The sequence below is a fragment of the Psammomys obesus genome, unplaced genomic scaffold (genome assembly GCF_907164565.1).
Source record: "Psammomys obesus unplaced genomic scaffold, mPsaObe1.curated_primary_1811, whole genome shotgun sequence".
In the NCBI taxonomy this organism is placed as follows: Eukaryota; Metazoa; Chordata; class Mammalia; order Rodentia; family Muridae; genus Psammomys; species Psammomys obesus.
The window spans coordinates 9,328,642-9,353,080 of NW_026596034.1; the positions used below are offsets into that span (position 1 = coordinate 9,328,642).

General features: G+C 48.5%; 1 protein-coding gene across 1 annotated transcript in view; it reads left to right on the forward strand.

Annotated features, from left to right (window-relative positions):
• Positions 1-187: 187 nt before the first annotated feature.
• Positions 188-24,439, forward strand: part of Mmp2 (matrix metallopeptidase 2) — a 25,909-nt gene continuing 1,657 nt past the window's right edge. The window contains exons 1-12 of the mRNA XM_055621580.1: positions 188-613; positions 3,517-3,743; positions 4,466-4,614; positions 5,469-5,597; positions 5,788-5,961; positions 8,652-8,825; positions 9,342-9,515; positions 11,631-11,786; positions 12,809-12,950; positions 17,262-17,398; positions 19,698-19,857; positions 23,367-23,476. Of these exons, the coding sequence (XP_055477555.1) occupies positions 461-613; positions 3,517-3,743; positions 4,466-4,614; positions 5,469-5,597; positions 5,788-5,961; positions 8,652-8,825; positions 9,342-9,515; positions 11,631-11,786; positions 12,809-12,950; positions 17,262-17,398; positions 19,698-19,857; positions 23,367-23,476 (1,885 nt within the window). The 5' untranslated portion in view covers positions 188-460. The remainder of the gene's footprint in view (positions 614-3,516; positions 3,744-4,465; positions 4,615-5,468; positions 5,598-5,787; positions 5,962-8,651; positions 8,826-9,341; positions 9,516-11,630; positions 11,787-12,808; positions 12,951-17,261; positions 17,399-19,697; positions 19,858-23,366; positions 23,477-24,439) is intronic.

The window sequence follows — 24,439 nt, forward strand, 5'->3', positions numbered from 1 at the left end:
GGGGGATGGGAAATGGAAGAAGAGGTAGGAAGAATCTGAGAAGGGAGAGTGGGGGTTGGGGAGCCGAGGGGCGGGTCGAACTGGGCCATCCCTCTCATCCCCTCATTTCCCCACCCTCCCCACTCCACCCGGTGCTGCCAGCACTCTTCCAGCCCAGCCGGCCACATCTGGCGTCTGCCCGCCCTTGTTTCCGCTGCATCCAGACTTCCCCTCGGGTGGCTGGAGGCTGTGTGTGCATCCAGGGCTTTAAATATACAAAGGGATTGCCAGGACCTGCAAGCACCCGCGGCAGTGGCGCGTGTTGGGACGCGGGGGTCCCGTTATGAGCCCCTGAAACCTGCGAAGCAGAGGCAATTGAGTAAGGCGATCTCCGCACACCGAGCAGAGCAGGCGCCATCGGGCGGACCCCAGCACACAGCCAGCGACCTCAGGGTGACACGCGGAGCCCGGGAGCGCAACGATGGAGGCACCAGTGGCCTGGAGAGCGCTCACCGGCCCTCTGCGGGTTCTCTGCGTCCTGTGCTGCCTGCTGGGCCGCACCTTCGCTGCACCATCGCCCATCATCAAGTTCCCCGGCGATGTCGCCCCCAAAACAGACAAAGAGTTGGCAGTGGTAAGTTGCTACGCTGGCTTCACCGAGCCAAGTTTAAACAAACTTAGGAAGCGGAGGACACAGGCCCACCCTCCTTTTGACCCCCTCTGCCGGCACACAGCTTCGCCGGGAGGGACTTGGGTAAACATCTTCGAGGGTCTCCTTCTTGGCTAGTTGATGGAGGGGATGGCTTTTGTAAATGATGGGGAGGGGCTTTAAGAAGAGGAGGCCTTTGATAAGTAACTTGGAGAAGTTCGGGGCTACATTCAAGGGACCAAGAAGGAGCAAAGGAAGGAGGTGATTGCCTTGAAAAACATCTGGAAAGGGTTGTTTTTGTGAATAACAGGGACTTTGTCTTCTCAAGGGATTTGGTTCTAGGCGGTCGTTATGAATGTCTTTTGGACGCATCAGGAGAGTTGGCAACAAAGCCTCTGGCAGGCGTCTTGGCAGACCTTTAGGACAATCAGTTTAAGGGGGAATCTTTTGAAAATGGAGGGGTGGTGGTACTTTGGCATATAATTTATATAAACCTTTGCACATAAAAGAATAGCCAGAGCAAGGTTTGGCAAACTTCTGGGAAACTTTGGCATGCATCTGGAGAATGGCCCTTGGTGAGACTCTAGGGGGGACCGTTTGGCAAGTAATTAAGGCTAGAGGGAGGCAGAAAGTGCATTTTTGGTGCCTTGGTTGAAAGGCAGAAGTTATTCAGGAGGGTCCGGGTAGAGTTTCTTGAAACTTTTCCCTGGGGTCAGAGGAAGCAAGGAAACAACCCTCCAGGCAGGCGCAGAGGGCCTGGGCGCGTGGGGCGGGGGCGGACTGAGCCTGGCTGGGGTCGGCCAGCGGCCAGCACGACCTCCTTCTTGGCCAGGCTCCCTAGCTGAGGCTCAGATGTTGTTGTGTGAGCGTGCGCCTGTCTCTAAGGCGCCCTGGCAGCAGCATCGCATAAGTTAGATCAGGAGACTGCTGCAAGGCAATCCCCACAGTAAGGAGCAGGCACCTTTCGCCAGCCATCGGCCATGCGATGCCTTAGACGCTTTGCTGGTCTCAGGACGTTTGTACCTTTATTGCCTTTATTTAGTCATTCTAGAAATCCTCCAGCAGCCTCCTTCCCAGTCTACCAGAACTAGGAATCACATGCCCTTGGGGACACCAACTCTCTTTCCCCAACCCTGCCTTACAACAGCGATTCTGAACCTGTGGGTCGCCACCTCTTGGGTGTGTGAAAAGACGCAAATAATATACCCTGCAAGTCAGACAGTAAAAGTGAAAACATGTACAGTTGTGAAGTAGCTGTGAAAATAAATTTTATGGTTGGGGGGGGGTCACCAAAACATGTATTAAGGGGTCTAAAGTATCGGTGACATGCCCGTTGGCTGAAATTGAGAGGGGGAGCAGTTACCTGGGTCCCCTTGCCTTCTGCTGCCTAAGGAAGTCTTTACTGACCGAAGGCAGTGCAGGCGGAGGTGTGTGTAGGGAGAGGAGGGGGCTCCGACCAAGTAGTACACACATGGGGAGACTGAGGCAAGAAACCTCCTGGGTTCAACTTAAAGTGAAAAAGGTCCCAAAACAAAAAAGAAAAAAAGGAGAGGGCTTTGAACTTAGGGGACTCCCTGCAAGTCCTCTCAGGGAGTGTGTCAGCCTTCCGGCCTGGTGATCTCAGATGACTGTTTTAACTTCCGGAGTGGCTGGTGTTTTTTGTGTCTGTTTGTTTGTTTGTATGCTGTTTCTTTTTAATTTAAATTTCTTTTGTATTATTTATTCACTTTACATCCTGATTGTAGCCCCCTCCCAGTCCCACCTTCCTCCCCTCTTCCCTCTTATCCCCCCTACCCTATTCTTCAGAAAGGGGAACCCTCCTCCTCGATCATCTTACCTGAGCCTGTCAAGTCTCGTTAGGACTGAAGGGCTGTTTCACTGAAGTCAGAGGGCCATAGTGGCAGCATATTGGTGATAAGTGGGCAGGTGCTCTTAGATACTTAGAAGAGTGTCTGGCACTTTGGAAGCACTCAGTTCAGGTCAGGCATTATTACTGCTGTATCACCATTGCCGTCATCACTGTCATGCCCCCTTTCCTCCCTTTGCTGAGTGCCACCAAGCAAGTAAGAACCAGTCGTGATAACTTCTGGCTCCCTTTCACCATTCCAGCCAAACCTTCCCTTGTATTTAAGTTTGCATCTGTTTGTGAACCACCCATGTTCTTGCAATGGGTTTTGAAACTTACAGACTAGAAGTGCCTGCCTTGATCATCTGTTTACCCCAGCAGGAGCACAAAGGTTGACGCATGGTAGATATCAAACAGTGCTTGCTGAGCAGCTGGTTGGGAGTGTGCAGGAGAACCCCCTGAAGAGTAAGACCAGGACCTTTTTAGAAGTGATGGACCTAAGATTTGAACTCAGGTCTGCTACCAGACCCCCTGCACACAATCCTTGAATTTCTTCATAAGAAAAAAAAATGAGGAAGATGATGTATGTGTAGGTCTGTTGCTGGGGAGGGGTTCAATTGCATAGATGCTGGGGTGTCCAGGTTCAAATATGGGCTCTGGAGTATGATTGCTTGGTGTCAAGTGTGGGTCTGCCATCTGTGAGTGGTGTCACCGTTAGCAAGTTCTTAAACTGCTTTTTCTTAGATTCTCCCTCTGCATGACAGGAAGTGTGTGTGTGTGTGTGTGTGTGTGTGTGTGTGTTTAACATAAGTTATCATCTGCTAAATTCAGGGAAATAAAATGTGGTAGCTATGCCATTTACAAATGCATCATTCCACTAGTGGGTGACAGAACTCATTGGGGAGCCTAAGATCCACTCAGTGTCTTTGAGCTCCTTGATTTCATCCTGTCCCAGTTAGGTAATCTTTGGGGGAGCAGTTGGGGCTTTGTACTTTGCCATGCCACTGTGGCTCTTGGCTTTGAGACTGCCTGTCTCTTTCAGCAATACCTGAACACTTTCTACGGCTGCCCCAAGGAGAGTTGCAACCTCTTCGTGCTGAAGGATACCCTTAAGAAGATGCAGAAGTTCTTTGGGCTGCCCCAGACAGGTGACCTTGACCAGAACACCATTGAGACCATGCGGAAGCCGAGATGTGGTAACCCAGATGTGGCCAACTACAACTTCTTCCCCCGCAAGCCCAAGTGGGACAAGAACCAGATCACATACAGGTGCCAGTGAGGGACCGGGGTGGCAGACCGAGGGATGTGTGTGTCCTTAGGAATTGCCTTCTCAATTCAGGGGGTCCATGAGGTGTCATTACTGGGAGCTGAACATCCATGCACTTTGCATACAGAGTTCTTGGTGAGTGGAGCCAGGCAGACCTAGACTTGAGTCTCATATTCACTAACCATGGCCTTATTCTGTGCTTTGACTTGGTATCCTTGCCTATGGAACAGGACTAAGAAATCTGCTCCTCATAGGGGTGGTTAGGAAACTAAATTAGATTTACAATGCAAATTAAAGATTTACAGTGTTTGTTGCAGAGCAAGGGTCTGCAAAGTATTGATGGCTGTTATTGTCATCTGGGTCATTGGGTAGGTGGAGGAAGCTTGATGTTCATCTGATAACTGTGTTTTTGATCTAGTGTTGTTATGATTGGCTGCTAATTGGGTTAAGACCTCCACTCTATGTGGCTGGTACTGATCAAGGGTAGGATCTTTGCCCTTTGTCTGATATCATGCTGTTTGTGTCCCTGGTGCTCTTGAACGAGAATGAGAGACAAGAAGGTCTGAGATTCTGGAGACATCAGGGCACTATGAGGGGGTGTTCTTAGTGACCTGTGCTCAACACATTAGAACACTTACACACACTCATGCACACACGCTGCGCACATAGACACTTGTGCTGCTGTGCATATGAACATAGTCATATGCATTTCTACCCCCTCTAGGATCATAGGTTACACACCCGACCTGGACCCTGAGACAGTGGATGATGCCTTTGCTCGGGCTTTACAAGTATGGAGTGATGTGACTCCACTACGCTTTTCTCGAATCCATGATGGGGAAGCTGACATCATGATCAACTTTGGCCGCTGGGGTAGGCAGACAGGGGCTGGAGAGTTGGGTAGCAGAGAGACAATGGGCATGGGTAGACATTTGAGGAGTGTGGGGATCCTGAGGGCAGCTTGCCAAGAAGGTTTGGATGTGGGTTAGACAGGAGCTAGAAGAGCATGTCCCAGACCCGGGAGAGCCACTGCTGTGAGAGCAGAGGATGCAGTGCAGTGTGCCCGGCGTGCAGTGAGAACCTACTGTACCCTATAAGTGACATCTCATAAGTGCACATGGCTACTTAGATTTAAAGTAATAAGAAAGACCTTTTTATTTAAAATTCAGTATGGTCACAATAGCAACCATGGAAGGAAGTGGACTAGAATCCGGGGCTAAGCTACCATAGAAGCTATTGGTATGAACTGGCAGCAACATAAACATGAAGGCCGGTGGTACGGATCCTAGGTGCTAATGCAGTGAAGGCAGAGGGCAGAGGAAGAGCAGCGTAGACGTGGGAGTAAGTTGGGTGAATATTAGGCCTGAAGGCTAGCTCTGTGGATAGTGATAGCATGATAGGGCCTGGTGAGGAAGACAGCCTTGGTGGGAGGGTGTGGGTGTCAGGAGGGTATGTGCTTCTCATGCTGTGGTGGCACTGTAGGCGTGTGGGTGGGTGCTGATGGCAATGATCACAGCAAAGGGAAATCTGAGGTGAAGGTGAGAGGAGTAAGCCAGAGCTTTCCCACTGACTCCCTGCAATGCTATTTTACATAACCCCAATGGGAGAAAGGAAGTGGAGAGGTTTTTGGAAGGCTAAGGAGCTCCAAACACAGATTAAGGTGTAGCTGGGCTTAAGGACCGAGGGGGCGGGGGGAAGATAAAGCTAAGAATCAATGTGGGTTTCAGAACATGGAGATGGATACCCATTTGATGGCAAGGATGGACTCCTGGCACATGCCTTCGCCCCAGGCACTGGTGTTGGGGGAGATTCTCACTTTGATGATGATGAGCTGTGGACCCTGGGGGAAGGGCAAGGTAAGACAGCCTCCATAGGTGGCGTTCTTCCCTGTCTCCTAGCAACCTAAACTAACCTTAAGCCCTTCATTTCCTGTGATGGGATCAGGGTAACAGGAGCGGGAGGGAAGTCAGCCTCGGGGTGAGCCCACAGCCCTGTGTCTGAGGAAGGCCCTGAAAAGGTGGGTCCCATGCTCTGTGTGCCCTGCAGTGGTCCGGGTAAAGTACGGCAATGCTGATGGCGAGTACTGCAAGTTCCCCTTCCTGTTCAATGGTCGGGAATACAGCAGCTGCACTGACACCGGCCGCAGTGATGGCTTCCTCTGGTGCTCCACCACGTATAACTTCGAAAAGGATGGCAAGTACGGCTTCTGCCCCCATGAAGGTGAGCGTCTATTCTGGCCCCAACCCTCATCCTACCCATGTAGGTCTCCAGCCTGCATGGGTTTCTGCTCTGCCTACACCTTCCACATTCCACAGGCCAGTCAACCTTGATCCGCTCATCCCAAGTGTCCAATATCTTGATATCAGCCATCCTTACCTCCCGCCTCCACTGTATTGCTTAAGGACAGGCACTCAATCTAAGCAATGAGTAGTTTTGCCAGTTTATCATCACTGTGTGAACACAGTATCCTTACACAGGCTGAGAAGGGTACAAAGTTACCAGTCAGCCTGACCTTGTGGGACCACTGTCACAGGGGACCACCACCATGGGTGTGGTCTGGTCTAACTTAAATGCTACTTTTGTGCTACATAACCATATGTACTTCCTTCATATTTACCTAACTCACTAAGTGAGTTTTTAAAAGTCTCACTATTAGCAGTATTATTTGTGAAATCGTGGATTTGACATATTGATTATTGTTTCTAACATACAAGAGAATGACCTTAGATGTTTCTCGGTTGTTTCTGGGGCCGCTTTACACTCCGAAAAAAGACCTAAGGCTCAAGGACAGCAGAGCTGGAGAAGAGAGACGAGGCAAAGAGACAGATCAAGAGCTTAGCAGTGGGAGGAGAAGAGGGCTCAGTCCAAGCTAGTACCTGATCCAAGTAGGGACTCCAGTGTGAAAATAAGAGCCATCCCTCTCCCACTGGTCCCACTGCACTAAAGAGAGTCACTTTGAGTGGTCACAACTATGGCATCTGACTCTGTTTGTCCCTGTGTCAGCCAGAGGCATCCAGCTCCATTCAGTATTTGTGTATGTGTGTGTATGTGCTCATCAGAGCTTGAAACATTTACCCCCTTCTACCATCTATTGAGCTAAAAGTGTGAAAAGGGGAAGGGTATTGATGTACATTCAATCAACTTTGAAAGCTTCCTGGACACAGTTTCTAATCATAAATCTTTTTAAATGTATGTATAACATCATATTTGGCCAGGGCATCTCACTTAATGGTTCTAGAGATCAGAAGCCCAGAAAATGTTGGAGAAATGGGAAAAAATACAAACATACTTCTAAGTATTAGCTTATCCCCCAGCCCATAAAGACTTTCCGGGGTCAGAGACTGAGGACAGTCTGTTTGGGGTCAGGAGGTACTATAATTGTGTATGTTTGTGACTCTTGCTGTTCCTATTGCAACATAACACTAGCACCAGTCATCTGGGTAGAAGGGAAGAAACAAAGAGTTTCTAATTGGCTTCCTGTTTACATTTCTTCTTCTCCTTCTTTCTTTGTTGGGGAGCTTCAACCCATGACCCCACACATGCTAGAGATGCTCTCCTCCACCACTGAGCTCTATCCACAGCCTTGTTTATGCTTTTATCACCAACGCTAAACTTTGTGCTAAGACTCAAAGCTATTGACTATTAGTAACTCAGAGATTTTTAAATACAAGTCTTGAGTTTCCCAGTAGGACATGGGGAAAGACAGAAACCCTTTCCTGAATCAGCCCATCTGTTGGAACAGGCTTCGTGAATAGATATGGAAAACAGCCTCGAACTTCATAAGCTTGGAAAGGTTCCCTCTGTGTCAGGCATTGGCCATTTATTTGGTCCTTAGCCAGGTGCAAGTACGCACAATGCACATGTGTTTGGGTCTTGGGGTAGCAATTCTGGTTACTCAGCCCCTTCTGACTGCTGATTCAGTGTCTGTTCCCTGACCTTCTCTTTGGGAAGAGGGTGGGTCCCAGAGGAGATGGACTTTCTGGGTGGTAGCAACACAGCTGGTGGGATCAAAGTTATCACTTTATCCTTCCTGACTCTGAATTGCCAGGGTTTCTGGACTCAGTTTAGCCTCTTTCTAGGTCCCACTCTTCTTGGTTCATCAGAAAAGGTTTCCTGTTTGGGGATGAGCAGAGCAATTAAAATAGAGACCCACCCCCATTCTTGCATTGGGAGGCCAGGGGTTGGGCTCCATTAAGCTCGCGGTATGGCTAGCAGGCCTAGTGAGGTCACCTCTGGCACCGCTGTGCACAGATGGTCCTTGTTACGCTCTTGTGGTTTTGCTGGTTGGCAATTCCAGAGACACACCATTTTGTAACTCTGGAGCGGATAGAGGGATAGGAGCCTTGGGAGAGCCTGAGACAGACAGGCTGACCTTGATCCCACCTCTCCCCATTCTCCACTCATGCTCCATCCTGGGGTCATCAGAGTGGGAGGCAAAGATTACAAGCTGTGCCTGCCTCCTCCTCTCCGTTCTGAAGGAGCTGACTACAACAGCAGTAGGACTGTTGAAAAGGACTGAAGCTTTCTGCACTAACTATCAGAAACATTTTTAGATTTCTTTTCATCATTTTTAATTATGTATGGGTATGTGTGTCCTTATGTGAGTACGTACACAAGGTTTCAGGCACCCGCAGAGGCTAGAGGCATCAAATCCCCTGGAGCTGGAGTTACAGATGGTTGTGAACTGCCTGATGTGGGTGCTGGGAACCAAACTTGGGTCCTCTGGAAGAGCAGGCATTGCTCTTAACTGCAGAGCCATCTCTCCAGCCACTGGAGATGGTTTGTAGTGAATATTTTTAACACAGCAATAACTTTTCTTGTGTGAACCACCACCAAGTGGGTGACCAGCCAGCTCTGCCCAGGCAGATACCTCTCTCAAGGGCTCCTCCTCCCTCTCTTTCTCTCCTCAGCCTTGTTTACCATGGGCGGAAATGCAGATGGACAGCCCTGCAAGTTCCCGTTCCGCTTCCAGGGCACCTCCTACAACAGCTGTACCACTGAGGGCCGTACAGACGGCTACCGCTGGTGCGGCACCACGGAGGACTACGACCGAGATAAGAAGTATGGCTTCTGCCCCGAGACGGGTGGGTAACCGTGCCTCTCTCTGCTTCCCAGTGGCAAGCAAGCGCTTTGCTGTTTAATCCTCACTTGTTCACCTACAGCGTCTTTCCCCAAGATTAGCTGCCAGTACCACATGAGCCTGGGAATCAGCTGATGCAGTTGTGCTGTTGATTTCTGGCCAGACTGTGCGTAAAGGCTCGTCTTTTAGGGCCGTGTGTTGAGACCATCAGCTTGCTCACCCCTCTGTGTGTCTGGACTTTCTGCTCCCATCTACAGGGGTCCAGTCCTGGACTCTGAACTGTGGTTTCCTGGGTATAAAGCTTGGCTCTAGCATATCTGCTCAGCAATCTCTTCAAGCCTCAGGTTTCTCATCTATGACATGTTACTATAGGGTCTCTACTGTGCTGGGGTTGTTAGTGGAGGTGAATAGAATGGGTCGGTAGCCAGTGAGTGCATGCTAATGTCAGTGTCTTGTCTCTGTTTACTGGTAGTGGCCTCAGATCCTCTGCTGCCCCTTGACCTGTATCCTTACCCCACAGCTATGTCCACTGTGGGTGGAAATTCAGAAGGTGCCCCATGTGTCTTCCCGTTCACTTTCCTGGGCAACAAGCATGAGAGCTGCACCAGTGCTGGCCGTAGTGATGGGAAGGTATGGTGTGCAACCACAGCCAACTACGATGATGACCGGAAGTGGGGCTTCTGTCCTGACCAAGGTATGAGGCCCCGGCCTTTGGGTAAAGACACTGGACACTCCTCCATACCTGAGCTGGAACATTCTGAGGCCCAGACTGCTTTCGGCATAGACATTGTCCCCGTATAAGATACCCCCATTGTTCCTTCAGACCTCCACAGTGGAGACTCTGCTCAGTCCTAGGGAAGCCAGATTCCCTGCTTAGGCCCAGCCAATTCAGGCAGACACTCACACAGCCTCTAAAATGAGACCCTATTACCAGGCACCGATCCTGAATGGGTATCAGGAGTGCTATTTCCTTTCTTGCCTTCCACTCCAGCTATCCCTCCATGCAGGACTGTCATTACCAGGAGACATTCAATGACCTTATTGTTGTCAGGACTATGAGCAGGTGCTTTGGGCCTAGCTTTCAAGGGCCTAGAGGCACAGGGCTTTAGTTTTTAGGTAGTCCAAAATGTTCAGGTAAGGGGACGGGTCCAATACCTGCCAGAATTAGGCAGGCCTCTGTTCCAGTTTGATTTTTGTTGTTGTGAATAAACACTTAGGGGGAAAAGGGTTATTAAAAGGCTTACACTCCCAGGTTACAATCTATCATTGAGGGAAGTCAAAGCAAGAACTTATGGCAAGAACCTGGTTGCAGGAACAGTGGCAGAATACCACTATCTAGCTCACAGGCTCTTGCTTAGCTGGCTTTCTCACACAACTCAGGATACCTACCTAGGGAATAGAGCTGCCCACAGTAGGCCGTGTTTCTGCATCAGTTAATGAATGATAAGACAGTTCTTCATGGACATGCTGGGAGACCAAGCTGATGAAGACAACTACTCAACTGAGAGTTTTTAGTGATGATTCTAGGCTGTGTTTCATGGATGCTTAGTGCTAACTGGAACACTCTTTCCTTCTGCTAATGTAGTTGTTTTTTTCCTGTAATGAGGTGGATGTTGGTGAATGCCAGAAGCTGGCCAAATGAGGTTTTCTTAGGGTTTTTTTTTTCTTTTTTTTTGCCCACCGAATGCTATGCCAGGAGATATGCTGACATCCCTGCTCTGTGCTACTTCTGCCTAAGGTGGGATCCCCATCAATGTGGAGTTTGCGGCCCCTCAGGCTGCCATGAATAAAGCATAACATACTGGTGGATTAAAACAACAGAAACTGATTTTTTTTCCTGATTCTGGAGGCTGGAAGTTTAAATCAGAATGTTCCGTCAGGGCCTGTGTCACTTCATTGCCTGCTCTCGTCATTGCATGTCCATCTGCACCAGTCCCTTTGTCTCTCTTCCTCTGAGGTCGTGGTCCACAGCGGGTTAAGTCAACTGCAATGTGGTGGCAGTTTTAACTTACTCGTTATTTGAGACAGGGTTTCACTATGTAGCCCAGATGGATCTCAAGCTCACAATCCAAATGCTTCAGCTTATCAAGTACTGGGATTATAGATAGATAACACCACTCTTGGCTCTAGCTTTCATTTGAGTGTGTGTGTGTGTGTGTGTGTGTGTGTGTGTGCAGGTTTTTGTTGTTGTTGTTTTGGTGTTTTTGTTGTTGTTTTCTTTTTGTTCTTGTGTGTGAGATAGTGGGGCCCGTGGGATAATCACAAGAGGGTGTGGCGCATGATTTACCTACTGTTCCTGGCCAAGCCTGAGCAAGCCATGCAGGAATGGAGTTGCTGGCATACAGTAGGCAAATGATATATCATCAAGCCACATTCCCAGGGGAATGTATCTGTTTTTTCTTCCTCTCTTTCCTGGGAAGAAACAGTGAATCTCTGAGGCCAGACTATCCCTCTTGTTCCCCATCTTTGAGATCCGGAGCAGCAGGTTTTATGTCAACTCTACAAAAAGCCAGAAAGCGTGGTTTTTAACAGAGAGAACTTGAAGTAGACGCTCGCTCCTTCTGTCTTCCTCATACCACATACAGCCATCACTGGGAAAGGGCAAGCGTGTGTCAGCTGACCTACTCAAAAGCAACAGCATTCTCTGACCAAGAATGAAACCTTCCAGAACTGTTAGCCCCACCCTGGAAATGTCCCCCCAAAATCTCTTTCATATGAGACAAGTCTTCATGCCTGTGTGTCCTCTCTCTCTCTCTCTCTCTCTCTCTCTCTTTCTCATTCTTCCCCATATCCTTGCTTTGGCACTCAGGATATAGCTTGTTCCTTGTGGCAGCCCATGAGTTCGGCCATGCTATGGGGTTGGAGCACTCACAGGACCCTGGGGCTCTGATGGCTCCTATCTACACCTACACCAAGAATTTCCGCTTATCCCATGATGACATCAAAGGGATCCAGGAGCTCTATGGTAAGCATCAGCTTGAGGGCCTTTGGGAGTAGAGGTGTCTTTGAGTATCCCACAGCCTTGGTGGGAGGACACAGAAGTGGGAAATGGCAGATCTCATCTAGCTAGAATGACTAGGGACATTGGCAAGGTGAGTACGTGAATCGTGCCTGGTCCTCAGCCTTAAGAGTAATGCTCCAAAGGACTTCTCAGACAGCCCTGTCCTTTCTAAACACTAGCTATGAGTGCCTTTCTTGGTTCCCCATCTTTAGGGATTTCCATGTGCTAGGTATGTGAACTGAGGCTGGAAAAAGGCAGTCTGTCTGGCCCAAGGTCAACTGGGTTTCAGGCGCCAGGTAGGGTTTAGGATCCGGAAATGTGAGGTGCCCACAGGGCAAGCTTTTCTCTTATATGGAATGGGAATGATGACACCGGAATGAACATTTCTAGTGTTTTAGTTTGTGATAGAAACATAACAAATACCAGTTCCTGCAATTAATGATTGCCTATTGGTCTTTGCTTTCCGCAAGGCTAGAGGCTAAACAGCCAGTCCATTTCTTAAAAAAACAAACAAACAAACAAACAAAAAAACCTATTATATATTTGTCCTCGTGCTTCCTGGACCAGGTAAAGTAGTTAAAGTGGAACTTGGTAGGGAAGCCTAGGGACACCTAACACAGCTGTAGACAGTGCGGTGTGACATTGCAGTTCTGTCACCACTGCCACATGCCAGCTGAAAAAGATGCAGCTGCTCACCTCTCTAGACTCACATGTTCATCATCATGAGGAATAAGAAAGCAAATCCTTCAGAAAGTGCCACGGCCCTAGAGTGGCCCCAGCAGGCCTTCCGTGTTCTTAAAGTAAGAGACCAGATGAGATGGAGGCTTCTCTTAGTTTCGCCACTCTAAGCTCAGGCTGCACTGAGGCGTACATCTCTTCTTTGTAGCCTTAATGGGTTCAGAGAGCAGTATTGGGGCCCAGCCTGGAGATGAGAAGCCTTGTTGCAGAGGAAAGAGTCTAAGGCCAGGTGTCTCCCCACTCTCCAGGGCCCTCCCCCGATGCGGATACTGACACTGGTACTGGCCCCACCCCTACACTGGGACCTGTCACTCCAGAGATCTGCAAACAGGACATTGTCTTTGATGGCATTGCCCAGATCCGTGGCGAGATCTTCTTCTTCAAGGACAGGTGAGTGAGGCTCCCTTTGCCTTTCTTACTGTCTGGCCTCTGTCCCTTCCTATTGTTCTTGTGTTCCCATTGTTTGTTGAGGCTCTCATGGGGGCTCACAGAAAGACTGTCAGTAAGAAGTTTTTGCTCTGTGTCTCACAACCCACAGATCTTAGTGGCTTATCACACGGTGGTTCTCAAATTCTGGGTCTACCAAGTGTCTAAGCTCTTAGAGCAGTAGGCATAATAGCAGTCAGTCCCTGCATCAGTCCTTCTCAATAGTGAATACTTCTGGCAGATGACAGAGTGTAAGAGGCCAAATCAAACAATACACACCCATTGAAGACTTCATGCATGTCATATCTGAGATTCTTTTACCGATGAAACCAAAGAACATGGCTAAGCTGGGCATCCCAGTCAACTCCAGCTCAACCCTAAAAGGTAGACTGTGTTGTTATGTAGTGAGGCACATCCAGACATGATTCTAGAGAGAAGAATGGAGGGAAATTAGCCAGTCTTCCATTGGCCTTCTCCCAGAACGCTATTCATCTCAAGTGGCCAAATTGCTGTCTGTATAGATAGCAAGCGACCACAGGTTGAGAGAGATTATTTCCTTCATTCTACAAGGTCATAACAAATGGCTGAGAGTCACCATAATGTCCTGGCTTCCTGAGCAATCGCAAAGTACTATCTAGGACCTCATTAAAAAGTCTATCTATCCATCCATCCATCCATCCATCCACCCACCCATCCATCCATCCATCAATCCATCATCTATCTGCAGCCATTCCTACTTTCAACTATTCATCTATCTATCTATCTATCTATCTATCTATCTATCTATCTATCTATCAATCATCTATCTACCAAGCATCTTCTGTCCACCTATTTTCCATTATCCTTCAATGCATTGATCCAATTATCAACTTAGCCAGTCATGAAGTATACTAGTTAGAAAAATGGGCTATGATAGGTAGAATTCTACATTAGCTATCTACTAGTGTAGATGGGTTGTATGATCATCAGTAGGTTAGTTGTTTTTTTTGTTCCTCAGTTTGCCCATCTCTAAGATGGGGCTAATATTAACCCTATCAAATAGAGCAGATGTAAGGATTAGATGAGTTTGGTGCTTAGAATAATGCCAGCACAGAGTATGTTTGTTCAGGCCTATTAGCTGTCATCCTTTTTTTTTTTTTAAACTTTTTGTTGATTCTTTGTGAATTTCACATTATACTCCCCAATCGCAACTCCCAATCCCTCCGCATCGGCCCTCTGTCCTTGCGACTTCCCCCCTTTAAAGAAAACGGAAAATAAAAAGATTAAAACAAGCAAACAAAAATAAAATTGATCTCGCCATTGAAGCTGCGGCGTGCCACACCATCCACAGTGTACCCTTTTCCTCAAACATGGCCACTTGAAATGCCCATTGCGATGAGTCGTCGGTCTGCTTAGAGCCTGGCTTCTGTGACACCATCCGTACTGGATCCTCACCAGGACTCCTCTCACATATCTTGCTGCTGCCCCGTGTCTTGGAGATCCCGCAGTTTTGGATCTATAGGCGAGTTCCTTCACAAAATCCAGCAGTTCATAGATGAGGTAGATGTTGAGGTGGGCCAACTCAAAGTCCTGGGTCTTGGCCTGGGTGGTAGCTGAGTTGGTCAGTTTGCTGGCTCTCCCAGAACCCAAGCCACTGGCACCAGCTATTTCATGCCACTCTGGCAAGGGGCAGGGCCAGCTCACTCCTGTCTTTTGTTTCCTTTTTTCTTCCTTCCTTTCCTCCCCCCCTTTTTAAGACAGGGTTTCTCTGTGTAGCTTTGGTGGTCCTGGACTTGCTTTGTAGACCAGGCTGGCCTTGAACTCACAGAAATCCACCTGCCTCTGCCTCCTTGAGTGCTGGGATTAAAGGCATGTGCCAATACGCCCACCTTCTTGTCATTTCTTAACTAAGCCACTTTATCAGTCTTATACCCTATGGCATTCACAATACTGCATGGACTAATTCTTTTTTTAAAATTAATTTAATCTCTTTACAGTCTGATCCCAGACCCCTTCCTCCTCTCCTTCCAGTCCTGCCCTCATGTCCCTCTCTTCTCATTTTCTTTCTCCTTTTTCTCAGAGAAGGTGAGGCCCCCAAGGAATATCAAACTATGCAGATACCTCAAGTCACAGCAAGATAAAGCCCATCCTTTCCCACTGGGGCCTGACACGGCAGCCCTTATTTGCTGTCATCTCAATAGGTCGTTTTAGCCTCTATTGTGCCTTAGTAGGTTTTGATGATAGTTACAGAAGGGAAGATTATACTGGGGATAGAGTGTCTAGGTAATGTCACATCACTGTTTTCAAAAGGGCACAGGCCTCCTCAAATGGAGGTGAGTCTAGTGACAGGAGGGCAGGTTGGGAATCCTAAAGCAGAGACAAAAGTTTGTGACGTATATGGGTGGGGTAGAGAGCCCAGGGAGATTATTCCTTGAATAAAAGATACTCAAGGAAAGTCTTTTTTTTTTTTTCCTGTTCCACAAAGAGCATCTCTTCAGACATAAAGACATGTGGGATATGTGTGTTCTGCTTTTTACAGAGTCTATCACTATCAGTAGGTGATAACAAGAAGGTAGAGAGAGAAAAATAACACTTAAAATGCGGCAAGTCAAATATAGTAAGTCTCAGTGCCCAAATCAGTTTTAGTGATTGTAGATGCTGCTGCTGTTCTGCTGTACCTTGTAGAGAGGGGAAAGAGGTAAGTGGGGACTCTATTTTCCAGCAGGGTACCCAGCTTGGAGAACTTGCCATTGTGGAAACTGTGACCATGTATGGAGCTGTCAGAAGTGGGAATCTCAGAAACAGCCCAGGTCTAGGCCAGGGCTGGTTTTGACACTGCACCACACTTTCTATCAAAAAGACTTCAGTAGAGTCACTGAATTGGCCTGTGAATAATTACCCATTCTCAAATACTGGTTTGGGAATGTCCTCCCAGACTCTGGGAGGGCAGGGCAGTGCTACTGGATCATTGAATACGGATTTCAGAATTGTCCGTGGACTTAAATCCAGGCACTGCCATAATCCGAGTGTCCTTTGGCAAATAAGGATCATGCCCCTGCCTTGGGTATGCTGCTTCAAGTAAGAGAGCTACCACCATGTTCTGCCCCAAATTAAACAGTGGAAGAAAAATTTGTCTTTCATGGTATAATGTTGAGGGGTAAAGCTGCTTTAAAGGGCAGAGAAGGATCAGTGACTTGTCTTTCTCCATTGATAGCTTTGCATGGCCTGTAGGTCAAGACTGGGTCCCAAGAGGACTGGCAATGGCAGTTAGAAGCACAGGCTTCCCACATCCAGCCAAAGTGTGGGATGAAGTGGGAAGGAGAGAGGGGGAGAGAGAGAGATGAATGGAGGCAAGATACAGGTCTATCTGTTCAATCTTGTCACGCTGATGTAAGACACGTGGCAAGGAATGTTAGGCTAACCAACTTTGGCAAACAGCATCACCCTGAAGGCTTGTTCAAACAGAGTCTCAGTCCTAAGTCAGAGAACTCTGCTCTCTACAGGTCAGGTCTAGTAATTTTGCATTTCTAATGAATGCAAGCCCAGGTTCTGCTGGGGCTGCTGGTCTGAGGACAGCAACTTGAGAACCAATAGCTTACTCATGACCAACCCAACCACTCAAGGCTGCATACAGCTGAGGACAGCTTTTGTTCTGTAACTCAATGGCAAGTCATGTTACAATGTCAAAAGGTTGGAGACACCTGGGACTAATTTCTAGGATGAGGATGACATCATGGGCAGCAGGGGCTCTTGGTGCTGAAGGGTGATGATAAGTGTGGAGCTGAGAGGAGGGGGTGGGGTCAGTTATGAGGGTCACATTTTACAAGGCTCATTCATAAAAGTGCTTCTTGCTTGGTATGCCCTCAGTAAATGTAGCTTTTATTTTGCCAAAGCACACAGATTCATCCCACTTAAATTCTGAAAATGCTTTGGAGTGCGTGCCATTAATTGCTGCCTTTGTGGGCTTCTAATCAAATAGGACAGATGAGATAAACGGCAGCTGCTCTAGGCTCGCAGGGCTGGTGTTGAGAGGCGCCAAGGAAGGAAACACAGTAAACACAGACAGTCTGTGGTGGCCTCCTGGAGAAGGTGTGGGCAAGAGTGAAGGGTGGCTTCTCACTCAGCTCTGGCATCTTGCAGAACAATGTCCCTCCTATTCCTCAGTGTCTCTCTCCAACCTCCTTTTGACCTTACCTCCTCCCAATGCCCTACCACATTTCCAGGAGGGTTTGCTGGTTAGAACTGCAGAGTGCCAGAAGGAAGGTGTGACCTCTTGTGTCTCATTCCTGTCTCCAGGTTTATCTGGCGGACAGTGACACCACGAGACAAGCCCACAGGACCCTTGCTGGTGGCCACATTCTGGCCTGAGCTCCCAGAAAAGATCGATGCTGTGTACGAGGCTCCACAGGAAGAGAAGGCTGTGTTCTTCGCAGGTATGTTGGAGAGTCTAGCTGGCCCTCAGTTCCCATTTAACTGGATCCTCCTCCAAAAGCAGTTCCCAGGCATTTATAGGTAATGCAGCTCCTTTAAGGATCGGTCTCAACATCATTTCCCAAAGCACAGAGTCTTAGTTAGGGTTCCTATTGTGCTAAAACACTATGGTCAAAAGTAACCTGGGTAGGAAATGGTTTATTTAAGTTTACAGTTGTAGAGTAGCTTGAAGGCAAGTCAGGGCAGGAACCCAAGGAAGGAACCGAGGCAGATGCCAAAGATGAGCACTGAACACCGACCTGCTCCCCATCACTTGCTCAGCCTGCAGGACAACCTGCCCAGCGGTGGCCCCACCCACAGAGGGCTGGAACTTCCCACACCCATCACTAATTAAGAAAATGCCGCTCAGGTTTGCCTACAGACCAATTTTAGGGAGGCATTATTCTCAGTTGAGTCCCCCTTCCCAGATAACTCTAATTTGTGTCAAGTTGACAAAACAAACACACAAACAAACACCCCCCCCCCAAAAAAAAAAAAAAAAAACCCTGGCCAACACACATTAGATTTATCTGGGAGATGGGTCTAGATACCCAGCATCAACTAGTCCCAACCAAAGGAGAACATTTCCTCTCCCTTTGATCTTTGGTTCCTTTCCCAGAAGAAAACAGAATATTCTTTCAGAGCCTATGTTTCCCTAACAACTTCTCAGGGCTAGAGGCTTGGCCAGTAGCTGCTGCTTTAGTAAGACGTGTGTGTGTGTGTGTGTGTGTGTGTGTGTGTGTGTGTGTGTGTGCGCGTGTGCGCGCGCGCGCGCGCACAAGTGCATGCATGTGTGGATTGAAACAGGTGGGGTCTCATGCAGTTCAGACTGCCCTTAAACTTGCAGTGTAGCCAAGGGTGACCTTTACCTTATGATCCTCCCTCTTCTCAAGTGTTAGGATTAAGCATTTGCCATCACACCTGTTTAATTTGATGCTGTGGGTGGAATTCAGAGCCTTGTGCACACTAGGCAGTTACTCCACTACCCAAGCTACATCCCTAAACCCAAACTTTTTAAAACATTGTGTATGTCTGTGTGTGTGTGTGTGTGTGTGTGTGTGTGTATGTGTGTGTGTGTGTGTGTGTGTTGGGGAGGGAGGTTTCTCACAGAGGCTAAAAGCATTGAGCCCCTGGGGCTGGAGGTACAGGCATGTCTTAGTTAGTTAGAATTTCTACAACTATGATAAATCATTCCAAAAGCAACTTGAGAAAGAAAGGGAATATTTTACCTAATATTCTATCATCCAGAGAAATCAGGGCAAGAACTCAAGGCAGGAACCTGGAGGCAGAGCTTGTAAGCTGCCCAACCTGGGAGTCTAACTCCAGTCTTCAGGAAGAGTAGGAAGCACTCATAACTACCAAACCATCTCTGCAGGGCCCAGCCCTCCAGTTTTAAAATAAAATCTAAAAAAACATATATTATTTGAATAGAGGTAGTTAAAGTAGAGTAACATCTGAAGCTAGGATAGAAACAAACTGTTCAATGCATGCTATTTAGACTCCAAGCAAAGCATCATTTTCACTAGGCTTGTTACTTTTATCTTTGTTTTGAGACAGGGTTTTATGATGTAACTCAGGCTGGCCCTGCATTTGCTATGTAGCCCAGGCTGGCCTTGAAGGCTCAGCTAAGATTTGAGCACTTACTGTCCCATATATGGACGGAGCTTCCACCTCCATCCTTTGATGACTATGGGTCCTGGCCAGGCTAACTTTGGCTCCCAGGGCATTTTATACGGGCTAGAAAGAGGGGCATCTTGTGGCAGGTATGACATCGGCTGCTTATCTTTCACTTATCCTCCTTTGATTGGCTCCTTTATAACTAACTTATAACTAACTTATAAACTAACTTTGTAAAACTTATAACTAACTTATAAAACCCTGTGTATATGAGATGGGGATGTCGTTCAGTTGGTAGAATGCTTGTCTAGCATGTACAAAGCCCTGGGTTCAATTCTCAGCCCTTCAGAAGTCACATGTGGGGCAGTCTGCCTCCTTGTAATGCCAGCACTCAGGAGAGAGAGAGGTAGGATGATCGGAAGTTCACAGCCAGCCTAGGTTACACTTGAATCAGAACAAAGTGAAACAAAACATGATCTTATGTGTGAGGCTTGCTTCTAGGTACAGAGCTGGGATATGAGCAGAACACCATTTCCTGTTGAGAAATAGCCAGTAGGCTCTTCTGCCAGAGAGATGATGGGAGGGACAGGTTGGCTTGAGGCATATTCCCACAGCCACCAACTCATCTTCTGTCCCTTCCCTCAGGGAATGAGTACTGGGTCTATTCTGCCAGTACCCTGGAGCGAGGGTACCCCAAGCCACTGACCAGCCTGGGGTTGCCCCCTGATGTCCAACGAGTAGACGCTGCCTTTAACTGGAGTAAGAACAAGAAGACGTACATCTTCGCTGGAGACAAGTTCTGGAGGTAAGGGTGGGGGGGGATAGGTACCAGGTAGAAGGGCAACATGGCTAGTTTCATGGGGCAGGACACTCTTGGCTTGATATTACAGTGTGGGTAGACATCCCCTCCCTGGTCTCCAGCCTGCCAGGCAGCAGGCCCTCCAAGAGAAGTCAGCACAGGATGCAGCCTCCTTGTGACACTGTTGGGGTTATTCCACAGACTCCCCTTCCCTTTTTCAGCTGCCTCTGATTGGGCCGGAAGAGAGCTAGTCTAGATCTCCATGTTACGGCAGCTCACAGAAAAGCTGGTAATACAGTCACAGATAACACAGATAATAGCGCTACTCTTGCCACTGTGGACCAGGTGCTACTGTAAGGCCTGACGAAGTATGAATTAATGTGTTTCCTGCTTTTCACATGCAGAAAACAGTTCCAGAAGATTAAATAATTAGTTTTCAGTTCCCACAGCTATGGGGTGGCAACCGGGCGGTCTGGCCTTGGAGAATGCCCTAGTCTTCCTAATGCCGTCCGTCCGTGGAAACCCAAGGAGAGAAGAGAAAGGCAAGGCAGCCCAAAGAAATGAGGAAGACAGCACCCAAAACAGGCCCTGGAAAGCCACAGGCGCCCTCCCCCAGGTCTGCAGCTGGCGCCCTCCCCCAGGTCTGCAGCTGGCTGGCTAGTGGTGCAGACTGGCAGGGGAGCAGTTTCCAAGTAGGTGGCTCTGCTCCAAGTCCTCTGGAGAGAAGGCTCTAGCACTGAGAGGCAAAGGTCCAGATGGGGGCCCCAGAGAAGGCAGTATGTAAGTGTGCTGGCCTCGAGATAAGCTTAAAATTGCTTCTCTCCAGTGCCCCCTTCACGTCACCCTCTGGGTCCTTTGATAAGTGAGGAAAAGGGTGGGCAGACAAAAGCTCCATTCCTTCCCCCTTCTTCTGTGGCTGTGATTGTTTCAAGTCTCAACCAGGAACTTACTGCTGGAACTCCCAGGCTTTGTCTGGTATCCCTGAACAAACAACTCTGCTTCCTTCAGGGCTCCTGTCTCCTCCTCCCCTTCTTCCCCTCACCCCACCAGCAACTGCCTTGCTTCAGAGGCTGTTTATGTCCTGGGGCTGCCCATGGCAGGGTGGAATTCTGAAAGCACTGCTGAGATACTTAGCAAGCTAAGCTGATTGGTATCTCAAGCCTCAAGAAGAAAAACAGTCTGTCAGGAAACTGTCGAGCAGACCTTAGGCCCATGGGCTCTGGAACACCCTCCCGCATGCCCGCATGCTTTGAATGGCATCTAAGGCTCTCGAGTTTAAGCACATTCTGAATCTTTAAATCTGAGTGTGTCAGGCAGTAGGGGTGGAGGCTCACAGACGCGTGATTCAGGAATCTCAGAATCCCAAAGCCTAGGTGATTCCCCTGCACTGTGTGGGAAGTACTCTCACAGTTTCCCTCCTACACGCCCTATGCGTGTACACATGCAAGAACAGGCATGTCCCATGTGAACAAGAGTGTGCATGCATACACAGAGTCAAAGGCCCAGAAATGTTGCTGGTTTCTTCTAATCTTCTTTCTAGATAAGGCCTCTAACTCTAGATGCCAGAACAGATACCATCCTCTGCCTAGGAAGCTCTATGAGCCTTTGGTAAAGAGGTTAGAGTGGAAATGGTTAATCCCAGGTTCTGGACTGTGCATGCAAAGAAGACAGGTCCGTCCCAGGAGAGGTAGCACAAGAACTTGAGACACCTTCTTGGGCCATGGTTGCAAGAAAAAAAGAGAGAGTCTGGAGGGGCTGGGGTGAGCTGCTGTCCTCAGAATGCCAGGATGTACTCAGCTCCTGCCTTTGGAAATTCCCACTGAGGCCACAGCCTTCCAGACCCTTGCTTTGCTGCAGGTGGAGGCTGTGCAAATCATCTGGATGGATTTCTCATTTAATGTAGATATTACTGTAAGTGTCATTTTCTGGACCCAGGATACTAAGGATGAAGTGGGTCAAGGACATACGGAGAGAACCTGGGACACAGATGTCTCTTCTGGCACTCAATATTTCACCTTCTACATCTGTAGATAAACAGTCAAGATGATAAGGCTAGAAGGACAGGGAGGAGATAGCACTAGAGTCTTTCTGGATGAAAAGAACTTGATGGAAACAAGTTGTTTCCTTTATCTGAACCTCAACTATCCAGTGGGGTTGATTACTGACCTCACCTTATGTTAAGGGGAGTCCTTGAAGCTTGGGGTCCATATCTCTGGACCATTGTAATTCCAGGGATTTATAGTGGGCTCAGTAGAGGTCATACAGATGAGAGAATGGAGATTTTGAGCTAGGGGACTTGATTTTGGTAACTTGGGCCATGAAGAAACAGCCTTTTCAAGAAATTGCGTTCAGATGAAGCTGTGGTTATGAAGGTGTCTCTGACAGTTCTTGGAGTTGAAAGGGAAACCCCTACAAAAGACAGCCTCAGGGTCAGCCCCTGAGGTTGGAGCCCCCTATGGAGGTGGTAGGGCTGGCTGCTAGGGAAAAGGAGAGCCATCCAGGATGCTGTGTAGAGGAAAGAAAGCTTGACCATTACCAGGATGTGATAGAAAACGATCTGCTTAGACGTTTCTTCCATGAGTGTGAGGTTTGGTCTTGTTTCCTGGGATAAACAGACACACACTAGGAGCTTTTGCAGTGTTAAATCTGTATAATATAACTAGTAGGCTGAGGGGAAGAGGAAGGGCAGCAGCAACTAAAAAGTTCTCCAAGGAATGTAAAATATCAGCTAGGGAGAAGGTATGCTCAAGGTATTTTCCTTAAATCTGGGGCCCAGCAGTACATGTACCCTGACAGCTGGGACTGGGCCTGGGACTGGGCGGCATGCAGTCTGCCCAGTGACTCATGGCCTTGAGCTCACACCCACCACATTGCATTGTAACCTCAACTTTCGGAGCCTTGGTTAACTCCCAGACATGGCTTGTCATCTCCGTTTCTCAGATGAAGCAGCAGCAATTTGTTCAAGCCACACATTTAAAGAATTATGGGTCTGTCTGGTCCGTTGGTCCGTTGGTCCGTTGGACTGCAGTGGGGAATCAAAGGTTTAAGGGAGGGCCTGGAGAGATGGCTCAGCAGTCAACAACAGTGTCTGCTCTTTCCCAAGTCCTGGGTTCAATTCCCAGTACCCACATGGTTCATAGCTGTCTATAACTCTGGTTCTCTAACTCTGGTTCCAGGGGATCCAACTCCCTCTTCTGCCTTTTGGGGGAACTCATATGCATTGGTGTGCAGACATACATGTAGGCAAAACACCCAACAACATAAAAAAAAACCCTCAAAATTAAAATTTTAAAAGTTTTTAAAGAAACTACCAATTCCCAAATCCCTGCTGAATACCAGACACGGGAGAGACACAGGCATGTGCTTCTGGTGGCAGTCACGCTGGCAGTTTCTCTTGGGGATTGTCTCAAGGCATGCGATTAGGAAGTAGTAGTATGGGATTCAGACCCAGGTCTTCTCTAGACTCTTGGCAATTGCTGCCCGCTTCCCTCTGCTTCTCCCTGTCTCGTCCCTAGATACAATGAGGTGAAGAAGAAAATGGACCCGGGCTTCCCCAAGCTCATCGCAGACTCCTGGAATGCCATTCCCGATAACCTGGATGCAGTAGTGGACCTGCAGGGCGGTGGTGAGCTACCCAGGCCTCTGTTTGCGCTCTAGGATTGCCTCCCCCCTGCCAGGAAACGGCTCCTCGTTGGCACACACTCCAGCGGGGCCCGTCGTGCAGTCCAAGAAAACAAACCAGTCCCTTCAGCTCGGTGCTGGGAAGGCAGCCAGCCCACTGACCCTGGCAACCCCAGCCAAGCTCCAGGCTGTAAGACCTAGAAAGGCCTCTTCCAGCTGCAGGGCCTGGAGCCACTGTAGGGGAGGGCTGGGAGGCCTCCAGGGGCCAGGATGGTGGCCCGCTGCCCTGGATTCATTCTGGGGGCTGAGCCAAGCTGTACCAAGTTACTCAGAAGGCCTGTGACCACCTCCTACCAGCAGCACGGCTTCACTTGAGACAAGGCAAACTCTGTCATGCACCGATGCCCAACCCAGCAGCTTGTTTCTTTGCAGTGTCAGCACAGGGCAGCATTAGGAATTTGAAAACCGTATTTCCAGGGAGGCTTCTGTGACTCTCTAGGGTCCTGGAAATGGCGTCAATTTAGCTTTCATGGCTTTTTAGAAGAGGCTTTTATTCAGTTCCACAAGTTTTGCGCGAAGGCGTGTGTGTGCGTGCGTGTGTGTGCGTGTGTGTGTGTGTAATTGGTATATTGGTATGTAGTATATGGTGTGTGTATGTGTGTGTTTGTGGGGGGGGCGCATGCTCTTACCATCTGCAGATTTCATAGCCCTGAGCTCTAATGCAGAAGGAAAGCAGTGTATAATCAGGTGCCCTACTAAGGGTCACCTTCAATCAAACTTCTGTCAAGTTCCTACCGTGAGCCGGGGTCTTAAATGGGGAAACAGGGTCTGTGTGTTTGGAGGAATTCGGACTTTACAAAGGCTCTAGAGACCAGGAGGGGAAACAGTAGAAAATAGAGTGTGCATCTGTACCTACATCCTGTGTGTGTGTGTGTGTGTGTGTGTGTGTGTGTGTGTGTGTGTGTGT